This window comes from Zophobas morio, unplaced genomic scaffold, assembly GCF_036711695.1.
Source record: "Zophobas morio isolate AGI-343-1 ecotype UQ-CSIRO unplaced genomic scaffold, CSIRO_AGI_Zmor_V1 ptg000026l, whole genome shotgun sequence".
NCBI classification, from domain to species: Eukaryota; Metazoa; Arthropoda; class Insecta; order Coleoptera; family Tenebrionidae; genus Zophobas; species Zophobas morio.
The window spans coordinates 12,352,153-12,377,281 of NW_026972131.1; the positions used below are offsets into that span (position 1 = coordinate 12,352,153).

Here is a 25,129-nt window from a genome sequence, read left to right on the forward strand (position 1 = left end):
TGACATACTTGTATAATGGCGCTTTTGATTGGTTGTCGTCTGAGAGTAAGGCGACGAATGAGAAAGGGGGGTAAGAGCTACGCCCACGATGCAGACTATTTAGTCAACGGGATGTACTTGTAGGGGTATTGAGCATATTGTTCAAAAGATAGTGTATATAATAGGATGATCATAGTTTGTTTTTTCGGATTTTATGCATTTATATTTTATCGTGACTGTTGGATGTTTTTACAGTAAGAAATCATTCGGTATATTTTTAGTATTTACACATCTTTTGTAATGGTTTTGTATATTGATAGGTTAGAACAAATATATTTTCGTTAAGTGTGGTTGTTTTTTTAAATGGGGGGTGGGTATTTTTCAGGTCTTTATTGATAATATGACACTTTTAAAAATTAGTATTAACCAGTATGATTAACAGCAATAAACTAGATACTGATTATTTTAAAAAATTCTTTGGATAAATTAAAATAAGTGATATGTAACAAAAGTACATTGTAAAAAAAAAAATAAACAACCCATAACATGCTCGTAGTTCTTGACTTATTACAAGTGTCGCCTACTCAGGTTCAACTATGTTCATAACCTCACTTTGTAACGACTTAACTTATACAATAATATACAAAATCTCACATAGATAGATTTAAGTGTAATTTTTAGTCTTTCGAAAATAGAGTCAACTATACCACTTTAGTAAAAGAATTAAATTCTTTAATAGGCATTTACTCGTGTAATAGGCCACGACTACACCGAACTACTATTTGAGTTACACTGCGCCAAAATATGACACTGTTGTTCGAGTCTTTGTACTTTAGCAATTAAATACGAATTTTCCACGTAGAGGTCCTTCACCAGCATATCGGCCCGCGCCAACCTCTCCAACTGATCATTACAAATCCTGACTTGCTGATCTAACTTCTCTTGGTGACCTCTTACGATACATTGCAGCTCCGCCTTTTCCCCTCTGTGGTGCTGCCTGCACTCTATAAAACAAAACAAACAAACCCAAATCAAACCAATCAAAACCGACCACACACACAGTGCACACTTACGCTGTAGGGTCTGCTCAGTGTAGAAGTGCTGCTGTTTGAGCACCATCTGCAGCTGCCTACACCTCTGTTCCAAATGGTGCAGCCGCCCATTCAACCCATGTATCGTACTTACAGGTAACGTAACCATCTGCTCCTCCCTCCGCACAAACCCATCTTCGCCCTTCTTCACCTCCTGGCTATTCTTCCTGTACAAACAATTATTCCTTTCGTGCTTTCTCGTCCTCTTCGGTCTACACGGAGTCGCGTTTTTCTCCAAAGTCGACGAGTTCGACGTCGACGGTTGCCCGTTCTGCCACGACAACGACGTCCCCGTGGAGTTCCCGTCGCTCTTCGCCTCCTTGTTCCACACGAAGTTCGGGTCACACTCCTCCGACTTCTTCGACGACTCCGGTGACCACGCCACCGGCATAGCATCCGCCGAGAACAAATTCGTCGACTCTACCATACACAGCGACAGGTTGCTCATCTTGTTGCTGATCCGCGTGTTCTCGTCCAACTCGTTCACTTGCACCCCGACTTCGCTCCCGTCGCTTTTGACAGCCAGTTCTGTCAATTTTTGCTTCAAAATGGAGATTTCTTCGTCGCGTTTGAACAATTCGTTCTCGCTCTGGATCTTATAATCTTCGAATTCTTGCTCCAAGTCCGTGAACTGCTTCTCTAGGTTATACGTTTCCTCGATTGGTGGAAGCCGATTGTCCACTGTGTCTTGATTGGCGAACTGCTCCTCGTACTCCGCCATTTTGTTGATCAAGTCGGCGAGTTTCTCGCTGCTTTGGCTCTGTTCTTGCTCGAAGATCTGGCGCTCTTCTTCGAGCTTGCACTGCCAGTAGTCTTCGCACTTCTCGTACTCGTTGCGGAGGAGTTCGACGCAGTTCTCGAGCTCCGAGCACTTGGACTGGAGGGTTTTGTTTTCTTCTTCGTATTGCTTGATGGCTTCTTCGAACGATGGAGCGGGGTCGGTTTCGGTGCAAGTGTCGGTGTACATTTTGTCTTGGTTAAGGCCGGTTAAAAGCAAGTGGAGTTTGTCGCCTACGCTCTTTAAGTTATCACAAGTTAGGCCATTTTTGTTTATCATTTTACTGACTTCGGATAAGTTGGTGAAGAGTTTTTCCAGTTCTTGTACCCTGGTTTTCAGATCGTTTAGTGTTTCAAGTGGGGCGTTTTCCTAACGACAGAGTAAAACACGCTTGGTCAGAGAAGTGGGACAAAGGACGCGACTTAAAAATATCCATGCAGGGGTTTCCTGGACTTAGTGGCAAAATATTTAGGGTTTAGTTTACCTTTCAAAAATTAAATCTCAAACTTTTCCACCAAGAGACTACATTTTGACGCAACTGACTGATGTTTTTGGGTTTACGTTTTTTGCCGTTTTGACACCTTACATTGACATTTTAGACATTTTGGGGATCTTAAAATTTTACTTTCATTAGAGTGAGGATTTCACTAGAAGAATAGAACAGTTATCGAGTGACTGAAGCAAATTTTTACGTAGGTAGTTCTGAATTATTGGCAGCTGTTGTCAACTTTGACAGGAGCCCTGGTGCCTTAAATTTCATTTCGACAGTTAAGTATGCGACTATAAAATTTTAGATATGTTGCCAACCTGACAAATAAATCACAAATAACAAATACATAACAATAGAAAAAAATAATTACAATTGCGATGGGGTGGGTGGGCGGGGTCTATATTTTCGATGTTTTTCTTAATATACATAGTATTCTTGAACCAACCCGATACTCAAGAATATGTTTTTCATTTCTTGTAAGGAAACATGTTTTAAGTTTCTTGTTGTGAAAAGACGACAATGTATATTAAGAAAAAAGGGAAAATATAAGCCCCGCCCACCCGCCCTGTCTCAATTGTGATGATTGCTTTTATTCGTCGTGAGCTAAGGGGGCGGAGCTTACTTCTCTACGAGAAATTAAAAACATGATTTTCAGTATCGTGTTATTCAAAAAGTCATATTTATATTAAGAAAAAATTAGTCAAACATTAAGCCCCACCCATACCTAACCCGATCCAAATAGTCATGAAATTTTCATTCCTTAAACAAATTTACCTTTTGAAACGTGTTTTAAGTTTCTAAGAATAAAAAAATCATCATAATTGAGGTGGGGTGGGTGGGCGGGGTTAATATTTTCGTTATTTTTTATATAGACAGCATTCTTTGAACAATCCGATACCGAAAAACATGTTTTTAATTTCTTGTAAAGAAATAACTATTTTGCAGTTAAGCTCCGCCTCCTTGGTTCACGGTGAATAAAAAAGTCATCACAATTGAGACAGGGTGGGTGGGCGGGTTTACATTTTGCCTTTTTGTCTTTTAATATGATGTAGACTTCTTTTCACACCATCAAACTTAAAACATTTAAAATGGAAAATTTGTATCAACAAATATCGATTTTGCAATTAGACTCCGGCCAATGATTGCAAAATTTATATTTCTTTGCAAAAATGTACCATTTTAAGTTTCTTGTTGTGAAAAGGTGGTTTGGATATTAAGAAAAAAAAAGACAAAATATAAGCCCCGCCCGCCCACCCTTTCTCAATCTTAATGATTTTTTTTGTATTCGTCGTAAGCCAAGGGACGGAGCTTAATTCTAAAATACTTATTTTTCTACGAGAAATTACCATAAAAAAAAATGTCTTCAATTCTGGCAAAACTCAGTGCCCCAATGATGTTCTGAAATACCGGCTGACTATTAATTATTAAACCAAATTTTTGATCTCAATTCTCAATTGTGATAAAATTTTCATTCGTTGTCAGATCGAGGGGTGGAGCTTAATAGCAAGATCCAAATTTGTCTACAAGAATTTACCATTTTAAACATGTTTTAAGTTTCTTATTGTGAAAAGACGGCTATGTATATTAAGAAAGAAAGGAAAATATAAGCCCCGCCCACCCACCCTCCCTCAATTGTGACGATTTTTTTTATTCGTCGTGAGTCAAAGGGGTGGAATTTAATTGCAAAATCGTTATTTTCTCTCTCCAAGAAATTACCATGTAAGAATGTTTTTGAGTATCGTGTTATTAAAAAAAAAATATGTATATTAAAAAAAATTAAAGCCAAAGATTAAGCTCAAAATCTAAACGGAAATGAAGTTTTTATTTCTTACAAAAAATTACTACTTTAAACGTGTTTTTAAGTGTCTCAGAATAAAAAAATCATCACAATTCAGATCGGGTGGGTGGGCGGGGTCAATATTTTGCCTTTTTTCTTAATGTACACAGTATTTTTTTAACAACCCGATACTCAACAACATGTTTTTAATTTCATGTAAAGATATAACTATTTTGCAGTTAAGCTCCGCCCCCTTGGTTCACGGCGAATAGAAAATAATCAACACAAACGAGATGGGGCGGGTGGGCGGGCTTACATTTTGTCTTTTTATTTTAATATCTGTAGACTTTTCACAAGATGAAACTTAAAACATGTTTAAAATGGAAAATTTGTATAAGGAAATATCAATTTTGCAATTATGCTCCGCCCCAGGATTGCAAAATTCATATTTCCTTGCAAAAATGTACCATTTTAACCATGTTTTAAGTTTCTTGTTGTGAAAAGGTGGCTATGTATATTAACAAAAAAAAAGCACAAAATATAAGCCCCGCCCACCCGCCCTATCTCAATTCTGATACTTTTTTGTATTCGTCGTAAGCTGAGAGACGGAGCTTAATTATAAAATACTTATTTTTCTACAATAAATTACCACGGGAAATAAAAAAAATATCTTCAATTCTGGCGAAACTTAATGTCCCAATGATGTTCTGAAACACCGGCTGATTATTAATGATTAAACCAAATTTTTGATATCAATTCTCAATTGTGATGAAATTTTCATTCGTTGTCAGATCGAGGGGCGGAACTTAATGGCAAGATCCATATTTGTCTACAAGAATTTACCATTTTAAACATGTTTTAAGTTCCTTGTTCTGAAAAAACAATGTATCTTAAGAGAAAGGGGAAAATATAAACCCCGCCCACCCGCCCTATCGCAATTGTAATGATTTTTCTTATTCGTCGTGAGCCAAGAGGGCGGAGCTTAACTGCAAAATCCTTATTTCTCTACGAGAAATTAAAAACATGATTTTAAGTATCGTGTTATTCAAAAAATGCAATGCATATTAAGAAAAAATTAAAGCCAAAGATTAAACCCCACCCATACCTGCCCCCCTAAATAGTAATGAAGTTTTCATTCCTTAGAAGAATTTACAATTTTAAACCGGTTTTAAGTTTCTAAGAATAAAAAAAATCATCACAATCGAGATGGGGTGGGTGGGCGGGGTTTATATTTTCGTACTTTTTTCTTAATATAGTAGTATTCTTTGAACAACCCGATACTGAAAAACATGTTTTTAATTTCTTGTAAAGAAATAACAATTTTGCAGTTAAGCCCCGCCTTCTTGGTTCACGGCGAATAAAAAATATCATCACAATTGAGACAGGGTGGGTGGGCGGGCTTACATTTTGCCTTTTTGTTTTAACATGTCTACACTGTGATGATTTTTTTTATTCGTCGTGAGCCAAGAGGGCGGAGCTAAACTGCAAAATTGTTATTTCTCTACGAGAAATTAAAGACATGATTTTGAGTAGCGTGTTATTCAAAAAATGCTATGTATATTAAGAAAAAATTAAAGTCAAAGATTAAACCCCACCTATACCGGCCCCGATCTAAATAGGCATGAAATTTTCATTCCTTACAAAAAATTACCATTTGAAACGTGTTTTAAATTTCTATGAATAAAAAAAATCATCAGAATCGGGATGGGGTGGGTGGGCGGGGTTTCTATTTTCGTTCTTTTTTCTTAGTATAGTAGTATTCTTTGAACAATACGATACTGAAAAACATGTTTTTAATTTCCTGTAAAGAAATAACAATTTTGCAGTTAAGCTCCACCTTCTTTGCTCACGGCAAATAAAAAAATTCATCACAATTGAGACAGGGTGGGTGGGCGGGCTTACATTTTGCCCTTTTGGTTTAATATGTCTACACTTCTTTTCATAACATGAAATTTAAAACATGTTCAAAATGGAAAATTATGAAAAGGTGACTGTGTATATTAAGAAAAAAAAAAAAGACAAAATATAAGCCCCGCCCACCCGCCCTATCTCAATTGATGTTCTGAAATACCTGCTGACTAATAAATAATGATTAAACCAAATTATTGATTTCAATTCTCAATTGTGATGAGTTTTTCATTCGTTGTTAGATCGAGGGGCGGAGCTTAATGGCAAGATCCATATTTGTCTACAAGAATTTACCATTTTAAGCATGTTTTAAGTTCCTTGTTCTGAAAAAACAACAATGTATCTTAAGAGAAAGGGGAAAATATAAACCCCGCCCACCCGCCCTATCGCAATTGTAATGATTTTTCTTATTCGTCGTGAGCCAAGAGGGCGGAGCTTAACTGCAAAATCCTTATTTCTCTACGAGAAATTAAAAACATGATTTTAAGTATCGGGTTATTCAAAAAATGCTATGGATATTAAGAAAAAATTAAAGCCAAAGATTAAACCCCACCCATACTTGCCCCCCTAAATAGTAATGAAGTTTTCATTCCTTAGAAAAATTTACAATTTTAGACGTGTTTTAAGTTTGTAAGAATAAAAAAAATCATCACAATCGAGATGGGGTGGGTGGGCGGGGTTTATATTTTCGTTCCTTTTTATTAATATAGTAATATTCTTTGAACAACCCGATACTGAAAAACATGTTTTTAATTTCTTGTAAAGAAATAACAACTTTGCAGTTAAGCTCCGCCTTCTTGGTTCACGGCGAATAAAAAAAATCATCACAATTGAGACAGGGTGGGTGGGCGGGCTTACATTTTGCCTTTTTGTTTTAACATGTCTACACTTCTTTTCATAACATGAAATTTAAAACATGTTTAAAATGGAAAATTGTGAAAAGCTAGCTGTGTAAACTAAAAAAAAAAGACAAAATATAAGCCCCGCCTACCCACCCTGTCTCAATTCTGATGATTTTTTTTTTATTCGTCGTAAGCCGAAGGACGGAGCTTAATTGTAAAATACGAATTTTTCTACGAAAAATTACCAAGTGAAATAAAATAAGTAAAAAAAATATGTGTTCAATTCTGGCGAAACTCAACGTCTTAATGATGTTTTGAAACACCGGGTGACTCTTAATGCTTAAAGCAAATTTTTTGGGTTGGTAGTTCTGAATTATTCGCAGCCATGTTAATATGTCACTTCACAATTGTCAACTTTGACAGGACCCTGGTGCCTTAAATTTCATTTTCAGTCAGGTATGCCATCACAAAATTTTAAATATGTTGTCAACTGGACAAAAAAAATTAAACACTTACGAGACTCGGTATTTCCAAGTTATGTTTTTGATTTATTTATTAGTTTTAAAGATTTTTTGGTCAACTTTTTGACAACTTGGTGAAATACTTGATATTGTTCCAGAAATACACTCTTTAACTTGACCGACTTTTTATAGATCTTAGAATAGGAAAAGTATGTCTCTCGTTTCTTCTCTGCAAAACTACTGGACTGATTGTTGTGAAAACACGTTCTGCACATTTTGGCGGGAAAATTTGAATTGCCGCGCATGCTCGGCTCACTTCGGTCAATCGACTCGAACTTGCCACACATGCGCAATTCATTCAAATTTTCCCGCCCAAATGTGATGCGAACCCACTTCAAACTCCTTCACAAGAATTTCATCTGACTTTATTCCTAGAAAAGATTATTAATTTCATCAAAAATCCAAAATTGGCTTTATTTGTTTTAAACAGCAAAAATTCAGTGGTTTTTCGGCGAAAAATATCAGCGGTTAGCCACACGTTTAGTAATACGATAGTAATCTAATAATGAATGACTCCGTTTTTTAATCATCTGGTGAGGTGACGCAAAACCAATTTCGCAACGATTGAAAAACATTGCAGGATCACAAAAACAACGGAACCTCAGTACCACACTCCATTCCACTCACACAACACAAAAGGAAGCTTCTCCATAAATAAATAAAACAAACAAAAGCTAAAAAGCGCATTTATTTTTTAAAATCATACAAAAATAAATAGACTGCACCGTTATGGAGAAGCTTCGAAATGATAGCACCAGAGCCAGCAACCAACACTAGAAACAATCACCACTTAAAAATCACAAAACTGATAAAAAATTCCCAAGCTTCTCCATAGAACATGAAAATAAATAAAGCTCATAGTGCGACCATTCCACAAAAACAACCATTAACAAAAATAAAATCTGAACCTTATCGCAATCAAGCAGCACTTTCAAAGCACTGCTAGTGTTCGACTTACCGGCGCGTTGTCGCTCGGAACCGGTATCGAGTGCTGAGCCAAAACCTGTTCGAGAAAGGCGACTTTGGCCTGCAACCTGGTGACTTCTTCCTGGTCGTTCGTGGAGGACAGCGACGTGTCGAAAGCATCGATCTCGGCCTCGAAGCCGCTCTCGTTCGACACGAACGGCACCACCTCCAGGTGGTCGGGCCGGTCCTTGTGGAATTTGCGCACTTTCCCCAGGCGAGGACTTCCGTCCGCTGGAACCAAGACGACTGCTTAGTGTGAAGGTCTCGCTTGTGCTAATTGTATTTGGTTAATAAATCGAATATGCACCGAAATAGTTGTGACAACATGCTAACTAAACGGCAGGCGATGAGGATCGTCACGAACGCTAAAGCGCGCTTTGCGAACTGACGAGCACCTGACTTCCAACGTAAACGCATCTTTGTGTAAGTTATCGTCGTAGATAAGTATTTGCTGTGTTGCAACAACTAATAAACGTGGTTTATGAGTGGTTATTTTTTTTTTATTACTTTATCGAAAAATTTAAATAGGTTTGCGGCTAATTCGAAACTGGATATTGCAATCAAGATTTATAGGGTTTTGTTTGGAAGTGGGGCATCAGATAATCCTGATAAATAAACAAAAATTCAACAAAAAAAAATCCTTATAAAGGGGGTTTACATCCTGTTGTCGAGTGTAAAGTTCGCTTTATTTTTTAAACCCTTGACGACACCCTAGAAACCTATTTTTGTTAAGTCAGGTCGGAATTTACTTTTAGAAATACCAGAATGAAAAAAAAATTGAGTTGGAGAACAGTTTCATTCATGATCTGGTAACTGATATGAGGAAAATACGACCAGAATTTATTTATAGCTAGATTACGTCAAGGAAAGTTAGTGATGTAGTGATAATTACTGTGACATCAAGGATGAATCGAAATTTTAAATTTTGCTTCCTGGAGGAAGTGTCCACCTAAAACATGTCATTTTTTATATATTGGAATCTGTATGTGGATGTTCTTGGAAGTATTGGGCCCCTACGACATTCCATCTTCTACTACGAATAAAAATATAGAAAAATCACTAATACGAAATTGTATCTAAATCCTGAAAAAGCTACGAAAATAGAGAAAACGAACAATAAAGAGTTTTATTTAAACCCAGAATAATTTCAAAATTTTAAGAAACTGTGAAAGTTATATAATGGGGGTTATGGTTCATTTTTTGGCGGGAAAATTTGAATTCGCGCGCATGCTCGGCCACGATCGTTTCACTTCGACCAGGGTCACCTCACTTCGAATATGGTCGATCTTGACCGAATTTAAATTTTCGCGCCAAAATCTGATCCATCTGATGAAGGTTTTTTAACATTTTTTCGTTTTTGTTCCTCTTCTGTTAGTGATTTGTGAGACAATCTCCGAAACTACCAAACCGAATTCTCTGAAAGTTTCATGGTATATTGATTATCGGGATGGTAAAACGCCAAATTTTTTTGTTTTTAAGAATTGAAACTTTGAAAAATGCAGAACGTGTGAAATCGGATCGGATTTCTGAAAAAATAAAAAATTGTAAAATCGGATAAATGAACAATCAAAAAATTAAAAAATTGGAAAATCGAAAAGTTGAGACATAGAAAGATCGAGAAATTGAAAAACTGTCGAGAATTAAAAAAAAATAATCGAAAAACCCAAAATAGAAAAATCGAAACATTGAATAATTTAAAAAATCGGGAAATCCAAAAATCTGCAAAATAAAAAATTGAAAAAATCAGAAATCGAGAAATCGAGAAAACAAAGTCCAAAAATCGAGAAATCGAAAAGTCTAAAAGACGAATCGAGAAATAGAAAAACTCAAAAGTTGGAAAATCGAGATATTGAGAAAACGAAAAGCTCAAAAGTCGAAAAATTGAAGAATCAAAAAATTGAAAAGCCGAGAAATCGATAATCGAAAAATTGAGACAATCAAAAATCAAATCATTGAAAAATCGAAACGTCGAAAACTTCAGAAAACGGGAAATCAAAAAATCGAGAAATTGAAAAAATCGAAACATTCAAAAGTTGAAAAATTGAAAAATAGAGATATTCCAAACTCCAAAAACTGAAATATCGAAAAGTCGAGAAATTGATAAATCGAAAATCTGAAAATTCGAAACACTGAAAAATCGACACATCGAAAAATTCGAAAAACAAAGATATCAAAATATTGAGGAAATAAAAAAAACTCGAAAAATTCAGAAATCGAAAAGTTGAAAAATTGAAAAAAGATATCAAGATATCGAAAATTTGAGAAATATAAAAATATCGAGAAACTGAAGAGTTTGAAAAATTCAAAAATTGAAAATCGAAGTCGAAAAATAGGAAATATTGAGAAATCGAAAAGTCTAAAAATTCAGACCTCGGGAAAAATCTCGCGAAATATCGAAAATCTAGAAATCGAAAAACTCAAAAGTTGAAAAATCGAGATATTCAAAACTCCAAAATCTGAAAAATCGATAAGTCGAAAAATTCACATCTCGAAAAACCGAAAAAACAAGATATCGAAAAATTGAGAAATCGAAAAATTGAAGTTTGAAATTTTCAAAATTCGAAAAACTCAAAAGTTGAAAAATCGACAAATCGAAAATTCGAAAAACCAAGATATCAAAAAATTGAGGAAATAAAAAAAACTCGAAAACTTCAGAAATCGGGAAATCGAAATATCGTGAATTAAAGAAAAACCGAAAAAACAAGATATCGAAAAATTGAAGTTTGAAATTTTCAGAAATCGAAAAACTCAAAAGTTGAAAAATCGACAAATCGAAAATTCGAAAAACCAAGATATCAAAAAATTGAGGAAATAAAAAAAACTCGAAAGCTTCAGAAATCGGGAAATCGAAATATCGTGAATTAAAGAGTATGAAAATTTCATAAATTGAAAAATAGGAAAAGTTGAGAAATTGAAAAATAGGGAAATCAAAAAAATGCAGATCTTTAAAAGTCGAAAAATTAAAAAATCGAAAAATTGAAGAATAAAAAAAACTCGAAAACTCCAGAAATCGAGAAATTGGAAAAATTGAGAAATCCAAAAATTGAGAAATTGAAAAATCGAAGTCGAAAAATCGAAAATCTAGAAATCGAAAAATTGAAAAATTACAAATTGAAAAGTCAAACAAGATATCGAAAAATTCTAGATTTTCGAAGACCAGAAATTGAGAACTCGAAAAACTCAAAAGTTGAAAAATTGAAAAATCGACAAATCGAAAAATCAAGATATCAAAATATTAAGGAAATAAAAAAACTCGAAAACTTCAGAAATCGGGAAATCGAAATATCGAGAAATTAAAGAGTTTGAAAATTTCAGAAATTGAAAAATAGGAAATATTGAGAAATCGGAAAATCGAGAAATCAAAAAAATGCAGATAATTAAAAGACCAAAAATTAAAAAATCGAAAAGTCAAAAATCTATAAATCAAAGTCGAGAAATTGAGAAATCGAAAAATTAAAATATCGAAAAACTGAAGAATAAAAAAAACTCGAAAACTTCAGAAATCGAGAAATTGGAAAAATTCAGAAATCCAAAAACGCAGAAATTGAAAAATCGAAGTCGAAAAATCGAAAAACCAAGGTATTGGAAAATCGAGACATTACAGAGTTTGAAAAATGCAGAAATCGAAAAATCGAAGTTGAAAAATAGGAAAATTAAAAAATCGAAAAATGGAGAAATTGAAAAACCGACAAATCGAAAAATTGAGAAAATCAAAAAAACTTGAAAACTTCAGAAATAGGGCAATCAAAAAATCGAGAAATTGAAGGGTTTAAAAAATTGAAAAATCGAAGTCGAAAAATAGGAAAATTGAGAAATCGAGAAATGGAGAAATTTAAAAATTGGAAAAGTCGAAAATCTAGTAATCGTAGTCGAAAAATAGGGATTACTGAGAAATCGAAAAATTCAAAAATAAAAAAAAAGGAAAATTGAGAATTCGTGAAATGGAGAAATTGAAAAATCAGAAAAGTCGAAAAACCGAGAAATCGAAAAATGGAAATATCCAAAACTTCAAAAACTGAATAATCGAAAAATTCAGATGTCGAGAAACCGAAAAATCGAAAATCTAGAAATCGAAGTCAAGAAATTGAGAAATCTAAAAATTCAAAAACCAAAAATCTGAAAAACCGACATATCGAAAATTCGAAAAATCAAAATATCGAAAAATTGAGAAAATCAAAAAAACCCGAAAACTTCAGAAATCGGGAAATTGAAGAATGAAAAATTCAGAAATCGAAAAATGGAGAAATTGAAAAATCGAAGTCGAAAAATCGAAAATCTAGAAATCGAAAAATTGAGAAAATCAAAAATGAAATCACTGAAAAACCGAAACGTCGAAAACTTTAGAAATCGGGAAATTGAAAAATTGAAAATCGAAAAATCAAAACATTCAAAAATCAAAAAAATTGCAACATCGAGGAATTGAAGAGTTCGAGAAATTGAGAAATCTAAAAGTCGAGAAATCGAAAAATCGAAAAACCGAGAAATCGAAAAATCAAAAAATTTAAACATCGAAAAGTTCAAAATATCGAAAAATTGAGAAAATCAAAAAATTTTAAAATTTCAGAAATCGTGGAATCGAAAAATTGAAAATCGAGAAATTGAGAAATCGAAACATTCAAAAAGAAAAATTGTAATGTCAAAAAACTGAAAAATCGAAAAATTGAAGAGTTTGAAAATTTCAGAAATCGAAAAACTTAAAAGTTGAAAAATCGAGAAATTGAGAAATCGAAAACTCAAATGTCGAAAAATCGAAAAATCAAGATTTTGAAAAATTGAGGAAATAAATAAAAAAAAACTCGAAAACTTCAGAAATCGAAAAATGGAGAAATTGAAAAATCGAAAAACTCAAAAGTCGAAAAATTGGAAAATCGAAAAATTGAAAAGCCGAGAAATCGATATTCGAAAATTGAAAAATCGACAAATTGAAAAGTCAAAGAAACAAGATATCGAAAAATTGAGAAAATCAAAAATCAAATCATTGAAAAATCGAAACGTCGAAAAAACGAGAAATTGAAGAGTTCGAAAAAATGAGAAATCGAAAAGTCGAGAAATCGAAAAATGGAGAAATTGAAAAATTGAAAAGTCGAAAAACCGAGAAATCGAATAATTGAAAAATCAAAAAAATTTAAAATCGAAAAATCAAGATATCGAAAAACTGAGAAAATCAAAAAAACCTAAAACTTCAGAAATCGGGAAATCGAAAAATTGAAAATCGAGAAATTGAGAAATCGAAAAATTGAAGAGTTTGAAAATTTCAAAACCGAATCGTCGAAAAATCGAAAATCTAGAAATCGAAGTCCAGAAATTGAGAAATCCAAAAACTCAAAAGTTGAAAAATGGAGAAAACGAAAATTTAAAAACCAAGATATCGGAAAATCGAGAAATTAAAGAGTTTGAAAAATTGAGAAATCGAAAAATCGAAAATCTAGAAATCAAAGTCGAGAAATTGAGAAAATAAAAAAAACTTGAAAACTTCAGAAATAGGGAAATCGAAAAATCGAGAAATTGAAGGGTTTGAAAAATTTAGAAATCGAAAACTCGAAATTGAATAGAAAAATTGAGAAATCGAGAAATGCAGAAATTGAAAAATCGGAGAAGTCGAAAAATTCAGATCTCGAGAAACCGAAAAAATTGAAAAGTCGAAAAATCGAAAATCTAGTAAACAAAGTCGAGAAATTGAGAAAGCGAAAAACTCAAAAATTGAAAAATCGAGAAACTGAGAAATCGAAAAACTCAAAAGTCGAAAAATTGAAAAATCGAAAAATTAAAGGGTGAAAAATTCAGCAATTGAAGTCGAAAAATAGGAAATATTGAGAAATTGAAAAGTCGACAAATCAAATTCAGATATTCAAAAGTCCAAAAATTAAGAAGTCGAAAAGTCGAAAATCTAGAAATCGAAGTCCAGAAATTGAGAAATCCAAAAACTCAAAAGTTGAAAAATAGACAAAACGAAAATTTAAAAACCAAGATATCGAAAAATCGGGAAAGAGTTTGAAAAATTCAGAAATTGATAAGTCGAAAAATAGAAAATCTAGAAATCAAAGTCGAGAAATTGAGAAAACTCAAAAGTTGAAAAATTGAGAAAATCAAAAAAACTTGGAAACTTCAGAAATAGGGAAATCGAAAAATCGAGAAACTGAAGGGTTTGAAAAATTTAGAAATCGAAAACGCGAAGTCGAATAGAAAAATTGAGGGAAATTGAAAAATCGGAGAAGTCGAAAAATTCAGATCTCGAGAAACCGAAAAATCGAAAAGTCCCAATTAGCAACTTTAACATAAAAACAACAAACCTGCCAATTAAAATTTTAAAATCCCAGCCAACTCTAATTTATTATTTGTGTGCCACTTTTGAGTAGTGTGTCGTTTTTGCAAAACAAACTTGCCTTTCAACTCACACATATTCCACAAGCAATAAAATAAAATCACCAATTACCGACAACATTAAAACCGTAAAAAAACGAAGCGAATTTTTGTGATTATCATTACCTCGAAATAACTCCAGAGGAATCTGGATCCTGATTTATCGATACAAAGGTTAAGATCGGCGAAAGTACACATCTTGACATATTCAATTAATCCGATACGACTCCCCGGCAACCCACAATACGCACGAGACGCACATTTTTTTATGATTGGTAATAACAATAAAAGCAATTTAATAGAGGCAAGCGACGCCCGACGCTATTTTCAGAAAATTTAACATTCACCGCGAGACTCGTCCAACAAAATTTCATATACCTGACCTGAATTGAAGTCTAGTCTGGAATTTCGAATCTTTATATGAATATTTTAATGCAATAAATTATTCGACAAAAAAAAATGTAGCAATTACAACAAATACTCACTCCAGTTAAAACCACAACTAGCACCAACTGACACAAAAATCTCTTACCTATGCCAAACAGGACCCCGTCCTTGGTCGGCGAATAATCACTCCTACGTTTCGCTCCCAAACCGACTCCTTCGCAAATAACAGAAATGTTTTCGTCCATACTCTGATCAAGGGTGTTGTACGTAGGAGTACTAGAAACTTTCGCTCTCAAACCAGACACCTGACAACTCAAGCTTTCGATTTCCGCTACCATTTCGTCATTGCGGTCCCTCAGCTGTGCGTTCTCGAGCTGCAAACTCGACAACTTCGACAACAAAGGCTCTATCTGCTCTTGCTCCATCTCCACGTACTTCTGCTTCTCGCACTCCAACGTGTTAATCTGATCCGTAAGGAGCGATTTAACTTGTTGTAGCTCCGAGATTTGCGTGGATAGAGTGTGGTTTTCTTTCTCGATACTGTTGGAGTACTTTTGGGCGACGATTAGGTCGTTTTTTAGCTTGTTGACTTCTTGTTCCAGGGAGCAGATTTTGTCTTCGAGGGTTTGATTAAGGGCCGACAGGTGTTCTTTGTCGTTGGCGTACTGCTGAGTGATCTCTTTGAGGATGTCGGAGTGTCTTTGTTCCATTAGTTTGACTTGGTTTTGGGTGTTGCGCTCCATTTTGAGGTGGTTGTCGTCGACTTCTTGGGCTAGAAGTTTCGCTCGATTGTTAGCTTCGACAACGTCGCATTTTAATTTCTCTCTTTCTGCGTGCATTTGTTCGAGGATGTTCTTCAAACACTTGATTTCTGACTGGTAGAGGGTTAAATTAGCGTTTAACAAAGCTATGTGGGGGTTTTGGATTTCCGAACGACTCGAATCGTGGATGCCTTTAATCTCTTTTTCTAACACTGTTGCCAAATCGACGATGTTAATATCGCGATCGTTGAATCCCAACTCATGAACTAGTTCTTTGGGTGAACTAATCCCCACTTGCTCCCACATTTCAATCAACGTTTCGGCATTAATAACCCCGTTACCATCAGGCCCTAACGCAACATACTGGAATGTTCTCGAATCCGGGAAAATCTCGTTCGACATAGTCAAAGTAAGATCGTTACTAACAGGCGGTGAATTCAACACCTCTGACCACGTTTCATCAACTTGTAGCGCTTCCAACAACTCCTGGAAGCTAATTTTGCGGTCATAATCCACACTCAACTTATTCGACAGATGTCTGATCACCCCTTTCGCTAAATTCTGCAACCCTATAGCATCACACACCAAAACCAACTCCGTCTGGTTCAAATACCCATCTTTCCCAACCCCCAATTTCTTCCAAGCCTCCCTCAACATCTCCTCCGTGTACACCACCTCCGCCTCATTATTCAAACTGCTCGTAACAAAATTATTCTCGATCCTTTGGTTCCCGGGAAGCGACGTGCACCTCTTCAGCTTGTAGTTCGTTTTTCGCTTCTTCGAGTTCGAGACTTCGGTTTGCGAATTCGAGCGCTGGACCGACACGTTGCTGGATTTATTCAGGTAGTTCAAGTCGTTTTGTTCGTCTACCATATTCGAGATTTCGTCGCTTCGGGGCCGGGATCTTCGGCCGTACTTTTTCGAGCCGTAGATAAATTTCGGGGAGACTTCTCTGTCGGGGGAGCCGTTCTCTGCCTTCTTTGACGACTCGTCGGAGTGTTTGGTTTTGTTGAGTTGCATGTTGCCGAGGAGGGTCAAAAGGGCTTCCTTGAATTCGGTGAAAGTGGCTCTGGAATGTTTGGGGTCGTTCAAGAGGGACTGGATGAGGTCGGTGCATTGTTCTTCGAGGTGGAGGGCTTGGCAGAGCTGGGTTAGACCGTCGTGGTCGAGGCTGCCGACGTTTTCGTGGTCGCAGCTGTCGAAGACGGTGAGGAGTTGTTGTTCGTAGGGGTCCAGGGTTAGGGTGTCCATGGTGTGGAGGCTTGATTACCCTGGGGAAAATAAAACACGGGATTAGGTTATTTTTGTTACTTCGATTTTTTTGCGGTATTTTTAGACCGCGGAAGCGTTAAATAACTGCACTTATACGCATTCCAGGCAGTTGATGGATTGGAATTAAACCAGACGTCAATCATGGTGTGCTAAATTCTATTAAAATCTAAAATTAGATGTTAGTTTGCTTACAAGAGCGGAAAAAATAGCAAAGAAAAATTGTATAATTACAAATTTTTATTATTTCTGCTTCATTACTATAACTATAGGGTTTTCATTTTTTTATGACCTCCTATATAATCATGCGAAACCGCAGCCAATATTCCACAAGAATCAAAAAGACCTTTTGTTGTTATTTAAATTATTTCGTTTAACATCAATATTAATAAAACGACTGAAAAATTTTGGAAAATTACTTCAAAAATCAGGCACGAGATTGTTTAAAACCACTTCAAAACTAAAACAAAAGGGGTCTTGAGATTCTTTAAAGCAATTTCAAAACCAATTTAAACGGGGTATTTGAGATTCTTTCAAACTACTTCAAAAACCAGACCAACCGAGAGTCCCCGACATTCTTTTAAGCTACTTAAGGTCCCCGACATTTTTTAAAACCATTCCAAAAAGGGGTCCTCGAGATTCTTTAAAACCTCTTCAAAGACAAAAAAAGGGGTCCCCGAGATTCTTTAAATCCATTTCAAAACCAAAAAAAGGGGTCCCCGAGATTCTTTCAAACTGTTTCAAAACCAAAAGAAAAGGGGTCCTTGAGATTCTTTAAAACCACTTCAAAAACAGAACAAAAAGGGGTCCCCGAGATTCTTTCAAACTTCTTCAAAAACAAAAGACAGGGGACCACGAGATTCTTTTAAACTTCGTCAAAAATCAAACAAAAGCGGTCCCCGAGATTCTTTAAAACCATTTCAAAACCAAAAAAAGGGATTCCCGAGATTCTTTAAAACCATTTCAAAACCAAAAAAAGGAATCCCCGAGATTCTTTCAAACTATTTCAAAATCAAAACAAAAGAGGCCCTTGAGATTCTTTCAAATTACTTCAAAAACCAGACCAACAGGGGGTCCCTGAGATTCTTTCCAAATACATCAAAAACAAATCAGAAAGGGTTCCCGAGATTCTTTAAAACCTCTTCAAAGTCAAAACAAAAGGGGTCCCCGAGATTCTTTAAAACTATTTCAAAACCAAAAAAACGGATCCCCGAGGTTCTTTAAAACCATTTCAAAACCAAAAAAAGGGATCACCGAGATTCTTTCAAACTATTTCAAAATCAAAACAAAAGGGGTCCTTGAGATTCTGTCAAACTACATACTTCAAAAACCAGACCATCAGGGGATCCCTGAGATTCTTTCTAACTACATCAAAAACAAATCAGAAAGGGTGACCGAGATTCTTTAAAACCTCTTCAAAAACAAAACAAAAGGGGTCCCCGAGATTCTTTAAAACCATTTCAAAACCAAAAAAAGAGATCCCCGAGATTCTTTAAAACCATTTCAAAATCAAAAAAAGGGATGCCGGAGATTCTTTCAAACTATTCCAAAATCAAAATAAAAGGGGTCCTTGAGATTCTTTCAAACTATTTCAAAATCAAAACAAAAGGGATCCTTGAGATAATTTAAAACCACTTCAAAAACAGAACAAAAAGAGGTCCCCGAGATTCTTTAAAACCAAAACCAAAAAAAGATCCCCGAGATTCTTTAAAACCATTTCAAAATCAAAAAAAGGGATCCCAGAGATTCTTTAAAACCATTTCAAAACCAAAAAAAGGATCCCTGAGATTCTTTCAAACTATTCCAAAATCAAAATAAAAGGGGTCCTTGAGATAATTTAAAACCACTTCAAAGACAAAACAAAAGGGGTCCCTGAGATTCTTTAAAACCATTTCAAAACCAAAAAAAGGATCCCAGAGATTCTTTCAAATTATTCCAAAATCAAAATAAAAGGGGTCCTTGAGATAATTTAAAACCACTTCAAACACAGAACAAAAAGGGGTCCCCGAGATTCTTTAAAACCATTTCAAAATCAAAAAAAGGGATCCCAGAAATTCTTTAAAACCATTTCAAAACCAAAAAAAAGGATCCCAGAGATTCTTTCAAACTATTTCAAAATCAAAATAAAAGGGGTCCTTGAGATAATTTAAAACTACTTCAAAGACAAAACAAAAGGGGTCCCTGAGATTCTTTAAAACCATTTCAAAACCAAAAAAAGGATCCCAGAGATTCTTTCAAATTATTCCAAAATGAAAATAAAAGGGGTCCTTGAGATAATTTAAAACCACTTCAAAGACAGAACAAAAAGGGGTCCCCGAGATTCTTTAAAACCATTTCAAAATCAAAAAAAGGGATCCCAGAAATTCTTTAAAACCATTTCAAAACCAAAAAAAAGGATCCCAGAGATTCTTTCAAACTATTCCAAAATCAAAATAAAAGGGGTCCCCGAGATTGTTTAAAACCATTTCAAAACCAAAAAAAAGGATCCCAGAGATTCTTTCAAATTATTCCAAAATCAAAATAAAAGGGGTCCTTGAGATAATTTAAAACCACTTCAAAGACAGAACAACAAGGGGTCTCCGAGATTCTTTCAAACTTCTTAAAAAATGAAACAAAAGCGTGCCCCGAGATTCTTTAAAACCATTTCAAAACCAAAAAAAAGGATCCCTGAGATTCTTTCAAACTATTCCAAAATCAAAATAAAAGGGGTCCTTGAGATAATTTAAAACCACTTCAAAAACAGAACAAAAAGGGGTCCCCGAGATTCTTTCAAACCTCTTCAAAGACAAAACAAAAGGGATCCTTGAGATTCTTTCAAACTACTTTAAAAACAAATCAGAAAGGCTGCCCGAGATTCTTTAAAACCACTTCAAAACCAAAACAAAAGGGGTCCTTGAGATTCCTTCAAACTACTTCAAAAACCAGATCAGCAGGGTCCCCGACATAATTTAAAACCTCTTCAGAGACAAAACAAAAGGGGTCCCCGAGATTCTTTAAAACTATTTCAAAACCAAAAAAGGGATCCCGAGATTCTTTAAAACCATTTCAAAACCATATCAAAAGGGATCTCTGAGATTCTTTCAAAATACTTCAAAAACTAGGCCAACCGAGTCCCCAAGATTCTTTTAAGCTACTTCAAAAACAAAACAAAAGTGGTCCTTGAGATTCTTTCAATTTAGTTTAAAAACCATGCCAACACCTGGGGTCTCCAAGATTCATTCAAACTACTTCAAGAAACCAGGTCATTTTTTCTTAACATACGAAGTCTTCTTTTCAGAACAAGAAACTAAAAACATGTTTAACTATCCTGTTGTCAAAAGAAAACTTTACATATTAAAAAAAAACAACAAAAATTAAGCACCACCCACCCGCCCCAACTTCAATTATGATGAATTTCATATGGTAATTTCTTGTAGAGAAATAAGGATTTGCAACTAAACTCCGCCCTTGAACTCACGATGAATAAAATATTCACCACAATTGAGAAGGGGTGGGTGGGCGGGGCATACATTTTGTCCATTTTTTCTTAATAATGAAGTCTTTTTTTCAGAACAAGAAACTAAAAATATGTTTAACTATCCTGTTGTTGAAAGAAAACTTTACTTATTAAAAAACAAAACAAAAATTAAGCCCCACCCACCCGCCCCAACTTCAATTGTGATGAATTTCATATGGGAATTTCTTGTAAAGAAATAAGGATTTGCAACTAAACTCCGCCCTTGAACTCACGATGAATAAAATATTAATCACACTTGAGAAGGGGTGGGTGGGCGGGCGGGGCTTATATTTTGTCCATTTTTTCTTAATAATGAAGTCTTTTTTTCAGAACAAGAAACTAAAAACAGGTTTAACTATCCTGTTGTTGAAAGAAGACTTTACTTATTAAAAAACAAAATAAAAAGTAAGCCCCACCCACCCGCCCCAACTTCAATTGTGATAAATTTCAATTGGTAATTTATTGTAGAGAAAGGAGGATTTGCAACTAAACTCCGCCCTTCAGCTCACGATGAATAAAATATTCATCACACTTGAGAAGGGGTGGGTGGGCGGGGCTTATATTTTGTCCAGTTTTTCCTTAATATACGAAGTCTTCTTTTCCCAACAAGAAACTAAAAACATGTTTAACTATCCTGTTATTGAAAGAAGACTTTACTTATTAAAAAACAAAACAAAAATTAAGCCCCGCCCACCCGCCCCAACTTCAATTGTGATGAATTTCATATGGGAATTTCTTGGAGAAAAATGAGGATTTGCAATTAAACTCCGCCCTTCCACTAACGATGAATAAAATATTCATCACAATTGAGAAGTGGTGGGTGGGCGGGGCTTATATTTTGTCCATTTTTTCTTAAAATAATGAAGTCTTTTTTCAGAACAAGAAACTAAAAACAAGTTTAACTATCCTGTTGTTGAACGAAGACTTTACTTATTAAAAAACAAAACAAAAATTAAGCCCCACCCACCCGCCCCAACTTCAATTGTGGTGAATTTCATATGGGAATTTCTTGAACACAAATGAGGATTTGCAACTAAACTCCGCCCTTCAGCTCACGATGAATAAAATGTTCATCACAATTGAGAAAGGGTGGGTGGGCGGGGCTTATGTTTTATCCATTTTTTCTTAATATGCGAAGTTTTCTTTTCCCAACAAGAAACTAAAAACATCTTTAACTATCCTGTTGTTGAAAGAAGACTTTACTTATTAAAAAACAAACAAAAATTAAGCCCCACCCGCCCACCCCAACTTCAATTGTGATGAATTTCATATGTGAATTTCTTGTAAACAAATGAGGATTTGCAACTAAACTCCGCCCTTCAGCTCACGATGAATAAAATGTTCATTAAAATTGAGAACGGGTGGGTGGGCGGGGCTTATATTTTGTCCATTTTTTCTTAATATGCGAAATCTTCTTTTCCCAACAAGAAACTAAGAACATGTTTAACTATCCTGTTGTTGAAAGAAAACTTTACATCTTAAAAAAAAAAAAACATAAATTAAGTCCCACCCACCCGTCTCGAGATTCTTTTAAGCTACTTCAAAAACAAAACAAAAAGGGTCCACGAGATTCTTTCAAACTACGTACTTCAAAAATCAGACAAGGAGACCCCCAGATTCTTTCAAACTACTTCAAAAACCAAACAAAAATAACCCGAGATTCTTTCAAACTACTTCAAAACCAAGACCAAACGGGGTCTCGAAATTATTTCAAACTATGTGCTTCAAAAATCAAACAAGGGGACACCGAAATTATTTCAAGCTACTTCAAAAACCAGTCACAAGAGGTCTCGAGATCGTGAACTCCAATATCTGCTCTAACTCTATTAATCACCTACAAAAATAAAATATAAAATAACTAAATAAATAAAATAACAAAATTTAGGATGTTCGCAATCTTAAATTTCTATGCAATCATACAATACTTACGTCCAACGTTGGAAAAAATAAAAAATTAATGATTTTTTTAAATCACGATTTTTTTGCTTTTTTTTAATGCAAATAACTCTGATAATAATATTTTGACCATTTTAAGTATTTTATTGTCAAAAGAGGAGTGATACATTACGAAAAGAAAGTCAAAGGATAAGCCCCACCCACCCGCCCTCATCTCAATTGTGACTAATTTTTTATTCGTCGTCAGACGAGAGGCGGCGCTTAATTGAAAAGTTTATATTTCTCTATAAGAAATTACCATTATTTAAGTATCGTGTCGTGGAAAAAAAAAACTACATATATTCAGAAAGAGCAGCCGAAAAATATGAACCCTCCCACCCACCCGCATCCCAATTGTAATAAATTTTGTATTCGTTGTGAGACCAGAGGGCGGAACTTAAATGCAAATTTTACTTTTGAAATAATAATTCGCTACTTTTTCGCAAAATAGTCCATTTTTAACAATACCATAATACCCCAAACAGGCTTTTCTTGGTAATTTCTTGTATACAGAAATATAGACTTTGCAATTAAGCTCCCTTCATCACAATTGAGATCGGGGTAGGTGGGCGGGGCATTTTGTTATGGTTGAATTTGAATTTAAATTGTGCATTTCAAGTTAAAGTTACACGAAATCGAGACCTGACGAAGCGTTGGACTAAAATTTTTCCTAATTCACCTACTTCCAAGGTTCCACGTAGTTAACCAACAAATTTAATTATTCACCCATCAAAAAAGCAACTTTTGTAATAAAAAAATTCCACAGAATTTATTATTCGCGTCAAAGAAATTGTTTTGTAAGACTTGGAATTAGTCTCATTCGACGTAAGTTCTCTTACGAGTAATCTAATTCCTCTTGACACATTGTTAATTCAACTAATATTATATTTAGCCATGTGTGAATTTTCAATCCAACGTCCATTTTTTTTTTAATAATTTCGAAAAAAAATAACTGGAATATATTTTGTATATCAATGAGCAGAAGAAAACAATAGACACTCTTGTGATCATAGTGGCCAACGTTGATGGAATATTGGTTGCGGTATTGATTGAATTTATAGGAGGTCGTAATAAAAACTGAAAAGGTGAGGTCGTAGTTATGAATAAATAATTAATTGTAATTACCAATATTTTATTTTATAATTGCAATTTTAAATCGTATGTTGTAACAAAGCTCATCATCTTGGTTGTACATGATGGGGCACCCTATATATGACCCAAAATTGGATTGTGTGATTAGCAAAAATGCGTTGTTATAATATTTGCATTTATTTTTATACTTATCTATACTTCTCGTAATCGTACATTGCACGTGATAAAAACTTCGACAAACAAAGGTAAATCCGTGGAATTACCGTTAATACTTCAGTTATTGCGTTTTTAAAAATAATTTGGGTAACACTACTATTTGGAAAGAAGAAAATAAAAAGTTGGCCGACACACGCTAGGAAAAATCGTGTTTGTATTAGAAATACCACGAAATAAATTTTGGTTTATGCAAATGAGTGAGAGGCAAATGGCTCGAAGCTGTAAAATTCTTTCACAAGTTCAAACTTCTGTGTTATACGACGTATGCACAAAGTAGGTGTTTACATAGTTTCCTTCGCAATAAATTACAAATGTACTACATCAAACACGTCTTAAAACGAAAGTTGTAAATAGCAAGCACTACTTAAACGGAAAAAAGTTTGAAGCAAGCTGGAACGCAAAAACAACAATAAAAATCAAAACAGATAACAGTAATTAGTGGTGTGAAATTAAAAAGTTGTTAGATTTTAATTAATTAACTTATAATGAAGGAAGCATTGTGTTAGAATAACGTGAATGCCTAATAGCCATGACCGCAAAACAATTACAAAGCCGCGAATAAATTCAGCACCGAAAAGGCGGATTCGGGGCACCCAAAACCGTACGTACTTGGGCACTCAGGGGCTCCTTCGACCTCCAACTCTAACTGCGTCCACAAAGTAGTTCATTGTCTCGCACATGAATAATAAACCCGCAGTGAAACTATCCTCTACTGTTTGCACACGCGTTTATTATTACCGTTCTCAATTTATAAATAAGTGCACAAGAATGTCCGGATTGTGGTACTCCCGGTTATAAAAAGCCCTCTAGGTTAACAACCAGCGTTACCTCACCCGAATTATTTCAAGCCAGCCCTCCACCAACACCATAACCGGACCATTTTCGCATCCCCTCGCGCGATTCCCAAACCTCCCCAAAACTCACCTGCCATCGCAATTCCGACGACGATTTCAGGAATTCAGGACTGCTCTTCTAAACACACCACATCGTAAACATAACGGGACCTTCGCTGCAATTTCTACCACGGGAACGTCACAAATGTCACAATAACAATCACAACAAAAAGTGGGTCGGGTCTGGGGGAAAACAGCGCGTCGCCAAATTCACTAGATGATGCAACCCGACTCGATTTTCGAGCTTGGAGTCGGATTTAATTTTCTCATTAATATTGCATTCGGATGAAAAGTGAAAAAAGTACGGTTACGGAGCACTCGAATCACACGGGTTTTCTGCCTCGCCGAAATCGCGATTTATTGCGGCG

At 35.0% G+C, this 25,129-nt stretch overlaps 1 protein-coding gene across 1 annotated transcript; it reads right to left on the bottom strand.

The window, feature by feature from the left end:
- Positions 1-354: 354 nt before the first annotated feature.
- LOC135136548 (ninein-like protein) lies at positions 355-25,078 on the bottom strand. Its single transcript, XM_064065887.1, has 5 exons — positions 24,793-25,078; positions 15,245-17,131; positions 8,345-8,583; positions 1,053-2,217; positions 355-983 (listed from the first exon to the last, which is right to left on the bottom strand). Exons 2-5 carry the CDS (start codon positions 17,109-17,111, stop codon positions 745-747), a joined length of 3,510 nt encoding a protein of 1,169 aa, XP_063921957.1. The 5' UTR covers positions 17,112-17,131; positions 24,793-25,078; the 3' UTR covers positions 355-744.
- Between the last annotated feature and the right edge of the window lie 51 nt (positions 25,079-25,129).

Excerpts from the sequence above, each read along its gene's own strand:
- LOC135136548 (XM_064065887.1), bottom strand. The coding sequence starts at position 17,111 with ATGGACACCCTAACCCTGGACCCCTACGAACAACAACTCCTCACCGTC. Across the intron at positions 8,584-15,244 it reads CGGGGTCCTGTTTGGCATAG|CGGACGGAAGTCCTCGCCTG; the intron begins GTAAGAGATTTT and ends TCTTGGTTCCAG. Across the intron at positions 2,218-8,344 it reads TTCCGAGCGACAACGCGCCG|GAAAACGCCCCACTTGAAAC; the intron begins GTAAGTCGAACA and ends CTCTGTCGTTAG.